At 55.6% G+C, this 13,670-nt stretch overlaps 1 protein-coding gene across 1 annotated transcript in view; it reads right to left on the minus strand.

Annotated features, from left to right (window-relative positions):
* The window catches only part of SORCS2 (sortilin related VPS10 domain containing receptor 2), a 459,873-nt gene that overhangs the window by 182,526 nt on the left and 263,677 nt on the right, over nucleotides 1–13,670 (minus strand). Inside the window, exon 3 of the mRNA XM_055326673.1 lies at nucleotides 854–953. Within this exon, the coding sequence (XP_055182648.1) occupies nucleotides 854–953 (100 nt within the window). The remainder of the gene's footprint in view (nucleotides 1–853; nucleotides 954–13,670) is intronic.

Below are 13,670 nucleotides of genomic sequence, written 5' to 3' on the forward strand. Positions count from 1 at the left end.
TGCTGGCCCCTTCCCCGGTACCTGAGGACCCTCCTGGCTGGGGACACACAGAGGATGTCACAGGCTCTGTTTCCCCTGGACCTTTCATTTAAGTCATCAGAGCCACTGTCAGTGCCGTGGGCCCACCTCATACCGAGGGAGCGCCAGGCTATGGGTTCCAATCTCCAACATCATGATTTGATTCTCTGTGCCAGACGAGGTTACCTCCCCTTTCCCGTGAGGCACCTGATCTGTCCAAGTAAGTCCCCTCTGGTGACACTGAGCTGCTTCTCCAGACACAGCCAAGCACACAAGTCCTCTCTACCCCCCTGGTGCCTCCTCCAACCTTGTTCTGGGTCCGAGGTGGCTGGGAAGCAAGCACAAGTTTACACATGGGTGTTCCCCAGAACCGGGCAGGCAGAGGCAGCCTGGGAACAACGACTGTCCCGATGCCATAGCCAGGCAAAGAGCAGTCAGGAGACACGCTCAGCCCAAGAACACAGACAGTACGGCTCAACTGAAAAACTGAAGCCAAATCAAAACCAAATAAAAACACCTGCCAAAGACAGCACCTGCTCACAACTGCCTTCCAGAGACCAAGCAGAGACCTTCCTCCACTCCGCAGCACCCACCGGCCCCGCTGCCTTGCCCTGGATGCTGTCTGCAGGGCTAGCAGAAGACAGACGCACCCGCACAAGCGCTCACGGCCTTCCACCAACAGCCCAGCTGGCCATCCTAACAGTCAGCAGGACAGGTCACAGTGGAACCGGAAAGGGTGTCGTGGGAGAGGTTGTCATGTCACACACCCTGGCCAGGGGCCTGAGGCTGGAGCCCGGCCGTGCAGAGTGGGCAGCTGCCCCAGCGTGCCACTTACCTTCCTCTTGTTCGTCGGACAAATGTAGAAGTTGTCGATGACTGTGGTGACGCCAGGCTGGAGGGTGAGCTTGGTGTAGGATGTGCCAAAGTCAGAGGACCTGGGGGAACAGGACAACAGGTGTCAGCCAGGTGTCCCTCCCTCCAGGTGCAGGTTTACCCAGCCCACATGGCAGCCAGCAAGGGCCGCACACCAGTGTGGACATAGCACCCCACGACAAGCCCTCCCCGGGAGCAGCATGCCCCAGGTGACAGGGAGGAGACGGGGCTCCCTCAGCGTGGCCAAGTGCTCCAGGTCTGGAACTGCGCGTGGAGTCAGTGAATGCCAGCCAGTCTCCCCACGGGGTCCCCTCCTCCATGGCCCTCCACAGCCCTCTGTCCTGTCCCTAAGTTTATCTTAGCCCACCGGCCACACGTGTGTCTGTTTATGAAGGGCCTCCCGTGTGCCAGGAACTCTGTCCTTCCATCTTTTCGACTCCTCGAAAACCCTTAAAGACTAGGTCACTATGTCTCTCTTGCAGGTGCCCCAAGGATGAGGAGGAGGCTCAGCGCAGGTAAGCTCCCGCCTGAAATCACTCTGCTAACCAGTGGCTGATTCAGGATGTCCGAGCTGGCCTGTGCCACTCACAGCTGGCATCCTGTCTGCTCCGCCGAATGTTCCTGGGGGGTGGGAGGGTGCACCTTCCCCCCTGACCACACGGCAGGGGACAGCAGACAGGATGGAGCTCTGGGTGCTGCTGGAAGCCAGGCCCCTGGCCCTGTGTCTGCCAGTGAGTGCCACCACCGCTGGCTTCCCACCAGGGCACATGCTCCTCACTGTGGGCCCACATCCCTGTCTGTAGCATGAGGGGTGCAGGACAGGATCTGGGGCTCTAAACCCCCAGTCTGTGCAGTGAGAGGGGGAGACAAATCAGTTGTCAGGTAATTCCACATCGGTTGTTTGGAAGCAACCGATACATCGGGATGTGGGATTAATTCCACATTGAAGCTTAAAACCTCAGTGACCCTAAAGCCAATGCTCCTTATTATCACACCATCAAAATGTGCTGTGACTGCAGAGCAAGCCTGGCTGCAAGCCAGAGCCAGCCGGGTCCACCTGAACCCCAAACTGGAACATCCAGGGCTTTCGGCTTTGGGGCTCTCCTTGAGCTGCCCCTTCTTCTGATATGTCAGGGAAGTCACCCACCAGGGGACAGGGCCTGTGGTGGAAGCCACTACTACTGAGCTCCTGCTGTGCATGGCACCCTAGGGCCCAGGCCTCCCCACAATCACCTCTGTCTCCTCCCAGCCAAGACCTGCTGGCGGGAGTGCAGCCCCAGGGCCTTGGGCGAGAATCTGTGGCATGTGCAAGGGGGAGGGGGGTGTCGGCTGGAACCCTGGCATCAGGCCCCCACACCCCCTTCCCCCTCCAGGGGCTGCACGAGGCAGGTGTTTCTCAGGCTTGCCCAGTGCTGTCGGGACCCAGGGACCACCTGGGACTGCTCGTCATAAATGCCTGCACCATCAGCACGTGTCGGGTGCCTTCCACAGTACATCTTTAGTAGTCTCTGCACCAACGGACTTCCCCCCCAGATCTTCAAGACAAACTGAAGCTCCAGGAAGACGTGCTGTGTTTACTGCCCTGGTGCCTAGTGGTCACCTGTCCACCTGTCCCCAGAGGCCAAGTCCCTTGCTGGCCTCAGGGCCCCAAGGGCCTTCCCAGACCAGGACAGAGGGCAAGTGCTGTCCCCTGACTCTCAGGGGTGTCTAGTAGGGGCCAGCCCCCTCCCCAGAGTGGGCCCTTGACTGCCCTTGGACTCCCCAGGGAAGCCCTGCTCCAGAAAACCAACAAGGGCTCCCGGAGGGGTGATTCAGGACACACTTACTCTCCAAACCCCAGAGAACTGATTTGCTTTGAGAAGGAGGGAGCCAGAGGCCCATTAGCAGAGGAGTGATCAGAGACCCGGGGAATTCGAGTCTCCACAGAAACCAACGGCTGTGTTTCCAAGTTTGATGCATGGAGCCTCTTGGCCCCTCTGCTGTCCCTACTGCCACCAGCAAGCTGAGTCTAAGACCTGCCCATGGACTCTGCCTCCCAGATACCTTGTCATCCATCCCTGACACCCACCTGCCTCAGCCTAGGTGCTTCCCCAGGATCCAGCCTCCCCTCCCCACCATCCCATCCCTCACCTTCCCTGACCAGGTCACAGGATCTGCTCACACCTGCCCACTGTCCAGGGCACCTGCTAGTGTGGGCCTGCAGGTGGAGCAGGTCTAGTGGGACAAGGGAACGAAGGTGATAAATAAGAAAAATATAACAGCCTCAGGTGTGGTCAGGCTTGGGCTGGAGCAGTCCATGGGATTGCTGTCTAGAGAGTCAGAAAAGGCTCTTTGGACACCAAGATGTTTGGGCAGAGACAGGAAGGAAGGGAGTATGTGCCTGGCTGGGGCAAAGTCATTTGTACCTGGCTATGTAATGTCCCCCCAGAATTTGTGTCCACTCAGAACCTGTGAGTGTGACCTTATTTGCAAACAGGGACTTTGCAGATGTAATTAAGTGACAAGGACATCACACAGTACTGGGTGGGCCCTGATCCAATGACCAGAGTACTAAGAGGAGGGGATTTCAACCTAGGGACACACAGACACACAGGGGGAGTGCCGTGTGAAGGTGCACACAGACAAGGGATGCCAAGGATTGCAGGCCACAGCCAGAGGCTGAGGGCAGGCCCGGGGACAGGTTCTCCCCAAGAACCTCCAGAAGAAGCCAATCCTGCCAACATCCTCAGCCAGGAGAATATGTTTCCGTTATTTCAGGCAGGCCAGTGAGTGGTCCTCTGTCACGGTGGCCCTAGGAAACTAGCACAGCATTCCAGGTAGAGGGGAGAGCAGGTGCAAAGGCCTCGAGGACAGGCTAGCTCTCCCTCCTCCTCTTGGGACAGGTGAATGAGTCTGCCACTGCCACCAGTGACTGAGGCATCAGGAATGCCTCACCCCATAGGACAATGCAGATCCAGTTCCCCGGTTAGCCGTGAACCTCAGATTCCAGGCCTCTTGCCAGAGGCGGGGCCCTCAGCTCACTCACTCACTCACTCACTCACTCACTCACTCACTCTTTCATCCAGTATTTGTTTAGCTCCTCAAAGCCTCCAGCTCCACACTACAAGCAGGAATTCACATTTCTTCACTGGGTCAAGTTTGTTCATGGCACACATGTTTACGGAATACCCACTGTGCACTGGTCCCTTCATCTCACCGTAAGCAGGACACATGCTGTCCTGCCCTTGGGGACACAGAGAAGAGCAGACAGGCAGTTCCAGGTAAGCAGTGATGCCAATGGACACATCCAGAGAACCTTGGGAGACTCTCAGGGGGATGTGAAACCGACCGGGCCAGGGGCCTCCCTCGACCCCTCTGCCCCCAACTGTCCTCAGCTGCCCCCACCACCCGTCCAACCATTTACCCTACCCTGCCAACTCTCCCTCCAGAATCATTCACATTCGGTCCCAACATGCCCCCCTCCCCACCCCTCTCCATTCCCCACCCATCCATGACGGGCCTTTGTGGGCCACAGGCTCAGAGGAGGGAGGGGGAGGCCAGTACAGGCCAGACGCGCTCCATCAAGAACCGGGGGACACCTGAGCCAGGTCTGCATATAGGGGACCAGGGCAGGGAGCAGTATATTGGCGGCTGATGGGCCATAGTGGGCCATAAGGGAGGCAACAGGACCAGAGGCTGAGCAGGTGGGCCGGGACAGAATGTGAACGGTCCTCAAGCTATGGAAACATCTGGTCCCGCCTGTCACGGGAGGCTGGGGGGCACTATTTGTCCGTGTCGAGAAGCACCGTAGAAGCAAAATACATATTGATTTGAAAGAGGGTGGATAAAAGTGAATGTAAAATATTTCATTATAATTTTAATGTCGATATAAAATGTTGGATATACTGAGTTAAATAAAATATATTATTAAGACCAATTTCACCTATTTCTTTTTTAGTTAATAGAGTTGATTTTTTAGAGTAGTTTTGTGTTCATAGCGAAAGTGTGAGGACGGTACAGAGATGCACCACGTACCCACTGCCCCTACATGCCCATGACCTCCCTTATTCCCTCCTCCTCAGAGTGTACATTTGTCATGGCTGATGAGCCTACAGGGATGTGTCATCATCACCAAGTCCACAGCTGGCATGAGGTCACTCTTGGCATTGTACAGCCCCTGTGGGACTGTGGCCGGCACACCCGAGGCCAGCGGGCAGCGGAGGTCAGAGAACAGAACTTTGGCAGAAGGTGGCTCTTGGCCTGGCATGGACGCTGAAGGAGAAAGGCGGCAGGCGGGAAGGGACCCCAGAAAACATGCACAATGAGCCTCTTCCTGTTTTTACGCAGTCCCTTGGGTGTGTCTCAGGGTCCACACTTCTCTCCTATAAATGAGGATACCTGACACCCTAAATCCAGAATGATTTCATCTCCATCCTTAACTAATCACATCTGCAAAGACCTTATACCCCAAAAGGTCACATCCCGAGGTTCTGGGTAGACAAGGATTTCGGGGAGCCTATTTGGGCCCACTACAGGCTGCCGAGCAGGCCTACACTCTATGCACCTGTGCTCCACGGATCAGCTCTGACACCTTGCATTCCTAGGTCTTGCTGGATCTCCCCACAGTCCGCTCTCCAGGGGAGATGTGGACTCCTGCACCTGGTCAGAGGTAGAGCAAGGAGGCAAAACCCAGTCCTGCTGTCCCCTCCCCTAGCTGTGCCCCTAGGAAGATTTCCATGTGTGGCTAGGATTCAGGTGCACAGGCTTCGGAGTGAGTTTCCTTCAGAGAGTGGGAAGCAGGTGACAAGAACACGGGGAGACTGAGGTGCTATGCATGACCCTAGTGACAGGGACCCGTCCATGTCTGATGGCTCCCCATGCTGGCTGAGTAGCTGCTGGCCACCAGCTGCATACCTGCTGCCAGGAACTGGCTCCTGACACTCCGTGTATGAGAATGCCGATGGCCAAGGCCTGCAGTAAACAGCTGCTGACCTGCTCTGACCTGGTCACCTCGCAATGGGCCAGCCTGGCCCCTGCTGGATCCCCACCTCTGTGACTGCAGGACCCAGGTCTGTCTCTCGGTGGACCCCCAGGGTAGGCGGGGGATGAGAATGGAATCTATCACCATGCATAAGTCCAGGGAAAGAGCCTGACTCGCCTGAGTGCTCAGCTGGTCAGTGGGGACAGGTCAGAACCCAGGACCTCAGACCAACCCTGAAACTCACCCTGCCTCCTCCTGAAGTCTGTCCAGATCATGCAGTGAGGACGACAGTCACCAGGATCATGCAAGAATCCACAGGCCGGGCACCCAGGTAGCACTCAACAAATGCTTATTTGGATTTCTGTGGACGTGCTCTGGTGTCAGACCTGGAGGCTGTGTGACCTCAGGTGAGGAGCTTTCCCTCTCTGAACCATGGGAGTTTCCTGTCAAAAATGTGGGGATGGGGCACTATCATATCTGAGCAGTGGCACCAGCACCCAGGGGCTCTAGCCCCACACGCCCTTCCTAGCTGCCCCAGGGACCCCCGAGCCTCTCCACACTTGGCCCTCACCCGGGGGGAGGTCCCTCCCCAGCGCTCAGCACCCCTACCACCTCCAAGTGCTCCCTAAGTGCCTCTGGGAATGCAGACAGTGATTATTCCAATCTGCATTTATTCAAATTAAAAATAAAAAACCAGACTCTAAACCTGGGCACATAGAAACAGAGAAGGCAGGCGCCGCTGGAAAGTCGCTCTCCGCAAATCGGCTGCCTAATTGCCGAGTGTTTGTACATATTCGCTTTTTAAAAAATGATTTAATTGAGCCATTTTCATACTCTGTAATTATTTCATTGGCAGGGACATATATTCAGCTCCCGCCCCTCCCTGCCATGCCGATGAGCACCCACCGCCCCCAGCCAACTCCCCCCGCTGGCTTGGAAACCCAGCGCAGGTGTGAAAGGCAGCGCCCACCTGCGCAGCCTGGGAGGGTCACAGCACCACCTCTGTGAGGTGCAGCTTCCTTATCTGTAAACGGGGCTGATGACACAGATGCCACACACCCGCGTGAGCTGAGAGCACAAGGTGTGCTCGTGGTGACGGCAGGTGAATATCCAACATTTCTGCACCGCCCGCAGGGAGCTGTCACAGCCCTTCTATGTGGCCTTTTCTCTGGACACACCCATGCGCTCCAACGAGGGTGGCACCATGTGGCAGGCGCTGGACACCCTGAATGCCCCCGTTAGCCACTGTCATGAGAATGCAGAGATCCTGTCCTCCCATCAAGGGGGATGTGCAGTGAAATGTGTGTTGTGCAGTGCTCAGTGTCAGGCGCTCCAGGGGTGCCAACCCAGAGCATCTCCCTTATAATGAAGAGTGTCCAGGGGTCAGGCCTTAAAGTCCCTGGAAATGCTGGCGGCGCACAGAGGGAAAGGCCACTCATGGCTGCTAGATGAAGTTGCTCTGATATAAAAACTTGCGGCACGTTGATCCCAGCAGCGGATGCTCTGGACTCCCCCTGTACATCAGTTCCCCCAATAAACCTATGTCTCAATTGCTGTCTCTGGGTCTTTTCTTCTTCTTCTTTTTTTTTGTGTTGTTGTTGTTGTTGTTGTTAAAGATTTATTTACTTATTCATTAGAGACAAAGAGAGAGAGGCAGAGACACGGGCAGAGGGAGAAGCAGGCTCCCCGCAGGGAACCCGATGCAGGACTTGATCCCAGGATCCCAGGATCATGCCCTGAGCCGAAGGCAGACGCTCAACCACTGAGCCACACAGGTGCCCCTCCAGATCTTTGGCCTCAACAAACCACCACCCACCCTGGGCTGCGGCACAGCTGGCACGGCTGCATAGACGCTGAGGAGCAGTACTGGCTCTGCACCTGACAGTTTGCAGGGAATCTTGAGGAGAGCCCTGTAAGCCAGTCCACAGGGTCAGAATTACCATCTGCACTTGACACACAGAGAAACTGAGGCCCGGCTAGGAAAGGAACTTGTCCAGAGCTGTACGGAGATCTGGGCGCCCACCATGGGCTCTCCCGGCAGACAAGGTGACGGGTTCGAGGCACGAGCCGGCAGCAGCTCTGAGCTTTGGTGGGATTCCAGCCGTGCACAGCGTCTGTGATGTGCGATGAGGAGGAACGGACGCTGAGCCGCCTTCACACAGGGGCCGTTCCGGTTCTCAGGCACTGACGACTCATGGGACCCACGACCGGGGGCCATGCCTCCTGCCCTGTCTGTGAATGCCCCGACTCAGGATCGGCAGGAGAGAAGGGGGGCAGCACTGTCCCCGGGGTGCAGACGGTGGTGGGGAGGGGAGGCACCTGGTGAGTCCGCCGCAGCTACTGGGCAGGATCCGGAGAGTGGGCCCCTCTGAGTGAGAGGGGAGGGGGCAGTTAGTGAAACCACATGCTTATCACACACTGGATGCCATGCCTGACAGACACACGGACTCGTTGACACAGGAAAACCACGTCCAAACAGGAGCATACCTTCCCATTTTACAGGTGAGGAGACCGAGGCTCAGGGAGTATGGAGTGCCTTCTTGGTACTCAATGACACGGCAACTACTGAACCCAGGCTGTCCCTGAGCGCTGCAGCGATGTCCGTGGAGGTGTTCACGTGGTGCAGCACCCCACCACCATGCAGCTGGACTTCCCGCCTCCATTTTCCTGGCAGAGCCTGGAGGGTGGCACCCGCTAATGGTCAGCCCTTGGGTGTGGACTGCAGCCCGTCCCAGTCAGGGGTCTGAGCCACCATCATCTCTGGCTTTCACAGCACTTTCACCTCAAGCCTGTTTGACATCCACCCGGCTGTGTTCCCAGCAGGCCTGCAGGGCTGGTGTCCCTATGGCCACATGGTGCCAGAGCACACACCCTCACCCCAAGCCTGTCTCACAGGCCCAGTCTCCCAGCCAGCCCTTCTACATGTGGGTCCCAGCCGCCCTGCCCTGGGATTGCTGAGCCTCTGCACCCGCAGGTGTCAGGTGGCGTGATGCTCGCTGGCAGATCTCTCCAGAATGAAGTTGGGCCAGGCAAGGTTGCAGAACAGCCCCAGTCTCTCTGGCAGCAGCTCTCCCAACACCTTAGGGATGGGAGTCGGGGTGTGGCCTGGGAGCAGATTACCCTGCAAGACAACTTGCACTCTTCGGCTCAAGTTGGCTACTGGCCACCTGGATTCATCACTCCATAATGACGATCACATCCTTCCCAATGAATCCCTGTGTTACCCTTAGAAATACCTGACATAAGTGAATGCTCTCAGGGGCACCTGGGTGGCTCAGTGGGTGACGCATCTGCCTTCCGCTCAGGTCATGATTTTGGGGTCCTGGGATCGAGGACCATGTTGGGCTCCCTGCTCAGTGGGGAGTTGGCTTCTTCCTCTCCCTCTGCCCTTCCCCTCGTGCTCGCTCTCTCTCTCTCAAATAAATAAATAAAATCTTAAAAAAAATAAGTGAATGTTCTCAGTTTGAGAGGTCCTTTCAACCAACATTTCCTGAGCACCTGTTCCACACAGTCTCTGTGCTAGGCTCAGCATGCAGACGAGGATGGGCAGGGACTGCAGCTGGTGGTGCCTGCTGGTCTGTACTAGTTGCTCAGATCTTGGAATGATTCCACACCAGTTAGTATCCCTCCCCTGGATTCCAGGAGCGGCCCCCTGCTGCCCGGGCCCCTCCTCCTGCATGCCAACCCTCTCAAGACCTCTTCACAGACCAGCAGCAAAGGTGTTAATCCCCACTCCTCTGGGGACAGAGGCCTCCAAGATCCTGTTCTGGGCTGTGCCCATGTCCACTCTGAGTGAACGATGTCCCTGCCACATCTTTGTGGAGCAGGACAGGGTGCTGCCTTTGAGGGCACAAACCCAGCATCTGGGGCTGAAGGACCACAGAGATGCAGCCCAAAGAGGAGCTTCTGGGGCCTAGAGCAGCTTCTATGAGATCTCAGAGCCTAGCATGCTAGGGGCTCCCATGGAGCCCAGAGAAGGTGCTAGAAGCCTGCGCAGAGCTCTGGAAGGTAGGTGGATGTGCTCTCAGGGAAGCCTAGAGAAGTACGTAAGGGTGCCTGGGGGGTCTGGGAGGCCTCACAGAGAATCAAGGGGTAGGGGGATGGGCACTGAAAGGGGAAGGAAGAGGAACAGGGTATGGGGCTACAGAGAGTAGGTGTTTCAGGAAGAGCCCCCGGCCATCAGTCCTGAGTGCTAGTCAGGGGAGCTGGGTACTCGGTGCAGCAGCACAGAAGGAATACAGGCCTAAGGTCCAGGCCTCAGACAGCGGTGTCCCGAGGAGACAAAGTAACACAAGGCAGCCTCAGTCACAGCCGGGCAGCTCATGCCCCCAGGTGAAGACACGTGGTGGCTCCCCTCCTCTACTCTCCTTCCACCAGCCACTCAGGGCAAACAAGGAAACTGAGAGTCGAACAGGTGGTCATTTGCTCATTTGCTCATCAAGGACAAAGCTGGCTCAATGTGACTCCAGGTCAACTACCCGCGCACCTTCTACTGGCTTCCAGCTCTGGGAAACCAAGGGGACACCATGGCTCTGGCTGGTTTTATTTCTGGAGGTTTTAACATGGCACAAGGTAGGACCTTTGTAGCAGCTCTCTTCCCAACTAGGGAGGGTGGGGGAGTCTTTAGAACTGGTTTATAACCATTGGGACTAAAGGAGGCCTGTTTCCCTAGAAGTGCCCCACAGGAAGGGCTTACCTGGCAGGGGCAGAGCTTACCTGACAGGGGCAGGGCTGCCTGCTGCTCACCTTGGCATACAAGGCCCTGTCAACCTCCCATAGATGTTCTTGCTTTTATAGCCGCTCAGCAAGCCCTCAGCTGGGCCCACTTCCAGAGGCCAAGGCAGGTGACCAAGCCACCCTTAGCCCAGGCTGCAGGCTGGGAGCAGGGTAGGGCCATTAGCAGCAGCAGGTGTAGGAAGGGGAAGTGCCAATCGCCCCAGAGGCTGCTGGCGACAGGCCACTGCCATAACTAATGATACCAGATGTGGCTCCCTGAGAAGCGACCCGGGGACCAGACAGGACATTGCTGTGTCTTCTAGGTTAATTGAGGAACTTGTATCTGATGGGGGAACTAGAGGGGCCTGGCTGGGTTTATGCCCGGGCGGGTTCATATGCCCACCATCTCTGATGTTCCTGACACAGTGAGAGTGCGGAGGGTTGGGGGAGGCGGCGTGGGGCACTCTAGATTTTTGTTGGGAATGACACACAAGCACCTCCTAGGAACAGGACAGGATAGTCGCTGGCCAGGACCAGGCCCTGCCCACGGCTGACCTCTGTCTGCCAGGGCCCAGGGTGAAGCACAGGGGTGCATACATTCTCCAATTTGGGAGAATGCCAAGCCTCTCTGAAGCTCAGAAATGTCATTTCAAATAGAAAACATCCAAATAGAAAAAAGACAAATAATAACATGAAAAGACTTGCTGCAGACCAGATAATGTGGCTCTGAAAAGCTGTCCAACCCGGCAGCTGCCTCATCTTGGAGGAAGATCGGCAGGGCCTGGGAGAGCAGGCCCCTGAGAGGTGGGGTGGGTGGGGTTGTGAGCTGCAAAGTCAGAGGGTCTGGGCATGGCTCTGGGGGCTGCGCCGCTTAGGCTACCCTTGGGACCTGGAACTTATCCGTAGGAAAATCCCAGAAGTTTACCAATCCACTTACAATGAAATTTCCTTCTTGATATGCCAACTCATCCTCCACTCTTCTTGGAATCATTTAAAGATATTGGAGGAAAATAACGGGAAGTGTCTACAACAGTAGCAAGAAAAGAAGCTTCTGCTTCAGCCATCGACTGGGCCCCATCATCTTCTACACTCGTCTGTCCAGCCTTTGTCCAAATGTGATCACATTCATAGGGCGGCAGTGACAGCCTGTACACAAAATCCCATTCTGCATTTACGATGGTCGGCATTTCCTGTCGGCTGTGTGACATTCCATCCAGGCCACGTGGCATTGCTGACGGGCCATTCGTTAGGCTGAACTATGTCAGGCATTTCTACAAACACTGAGTGCCTCTTACGCGCTATGCGCTTTGGAAATTCATTTTTTCCCATATATTGCTATTCAGAGCCCCTCTGCCCGTCATAAACAAAATCTTCATTATTTCAACACATCCTGGATTATTCCCTGGGGTTATGTCCCAGGAGCGGGGCTCTTCTGTGAAGCGCTAAGCGTCTGTGTGCTGTTTAAAAAAAAAAAAATGTGTTTTTGGATCTGAGAAAATCTTACAATTTGATATCTTAAAAACGAGGGCCCTCATTTATTCTTGAGGGGGTCCTGGCACAAAATGATAACACTTTTATATGCCAATTTGTCAGATTAGAGAATCTGATGCTCTAAATTGATTTTCTGAATGACTCTTGACTACATTTGGTTCCTGCCAAAGGCAGCCCAAATGATAGATTAAGCTTTTTAAAGAAGAGTAAGTGCACAGAGGCATTAGCGGACAAGATCCAGGCAATCTGGAAGGGAATTCTATTTTTAAATGTTACAAGGAATATTTTAATACAAAGTACAGAAATGGGGTAAGAAATAAGACACAACATAACTATCTCGGTAAACATCAAATAACTTTTTAAGTCATGAAAGTGGGGATATCTGATTGAAAAAAAAAATTTTTACGGCAAAAAGTTCCTGGAATATAAACAAAGGCTGATTCAATGACACAATGGAATAGTTAAGCTGAAAGCCTACCGATTTCCGTTCCCAAACTGTGTCCCTAAAGACATGGCCTCTGAGCTGAAGTTCAGAGATCCGACCTTGCAGACACCTCCAACCTTTCCTGGTTTTGGACCTTGGACGATCTCTGAGAGTTCATATCTCTGAGACCAAATTTGTCTGTGATATCAGGTGACAATAACAGGACTGGTGACAATAGCACATCATTGTTATTCCCCCAGATGTCATACTAACCAAGTGCTGAGCACGATGTACTAAACCCTTGATCCCCCCAACATGTAACATGTACCATGTTTCCAGAGCAGGAGACTGAGGCGCAGGGCAGTAAATGTGTGGACAGTGTGGGAGCTGCGTGTGGCAGGGGCAGCCTGGCCTCCAGCCTGGGCGGTAGCTCTGCCCCATGGCATGTGGTCCCCACTGCTTGCCAGCAGCCACTCCCCAGACAGGACAAGGTGAGGGGAGAGCCGTCTTCAACCTGCACCCACAACTCCGGCAGTGGGTCAGGGTTCAGAGGGAGCCGGGACCACCCAGAGAAGATCAAGTCTTCCTGGGAATCAAGAATTTTCCATCTCTGTGTCCCTCTACTAGGTTCCTCTTCTCTCAAATCATGCAACTGCCCTGTGAACCACCCCAGGGGCTCCCCAACACCTGGGGAATAAATGCAGAGTCCCCAACAACAGTGGGCCAACGGGAAGGCCCAGGAGAGCCCACAGGGAGGGATGTGGTCATCCACCCCCTTTGCACAGGAGGAGCCTGGGAAGGTGGAGATGACAGGAGGCACATGGCCTGCTGGGCGACCCCCTCAGCCCACCACGCCGCCTCTGCTCCTCTTCTGCACGCCCACCGCTCCCTGGGACACCTGTTCCACCGTGAGGAGACCCCCCTGAGAGCCCCTCAAGGGCCAGGACTGTGTCGGACCAGCTCTCTGGCCAGCCCCGAGCTCGAGCCCCAGACGGAGTGGGGACCAGGGAAGGCCGCCGTAAGAGCGCACAAATGTCCACCCGCCCGACCTCACCCAGAGCCTGCCGCAGCCCTGCGTGAGCTCTCAGCCCCAGACCCCACTATGAGAACCACACAGGGCAGATTCCTTCAGGCCTCCTACACACCCCTTCTGTGAACAGGACACAGGCCCAGAGAAGGACAGCCACA

Source organism: Nyctereutes procyonoides, unplaced genomic scaffold (assembly GCF_905146905.1).
Source record: "Nyctereutes procyonoides isolate TBG_1078 unplaced genomic scaffold, NYPRO_anot_genome, whole genome shotgun sequence".
NCBI classification, from domain to species: Eukaryota; Metazoa; Chordata; class Mammalia; order Carnivora; family Canidae; genus Nyctereutes; species Nyctereutes procyonoides.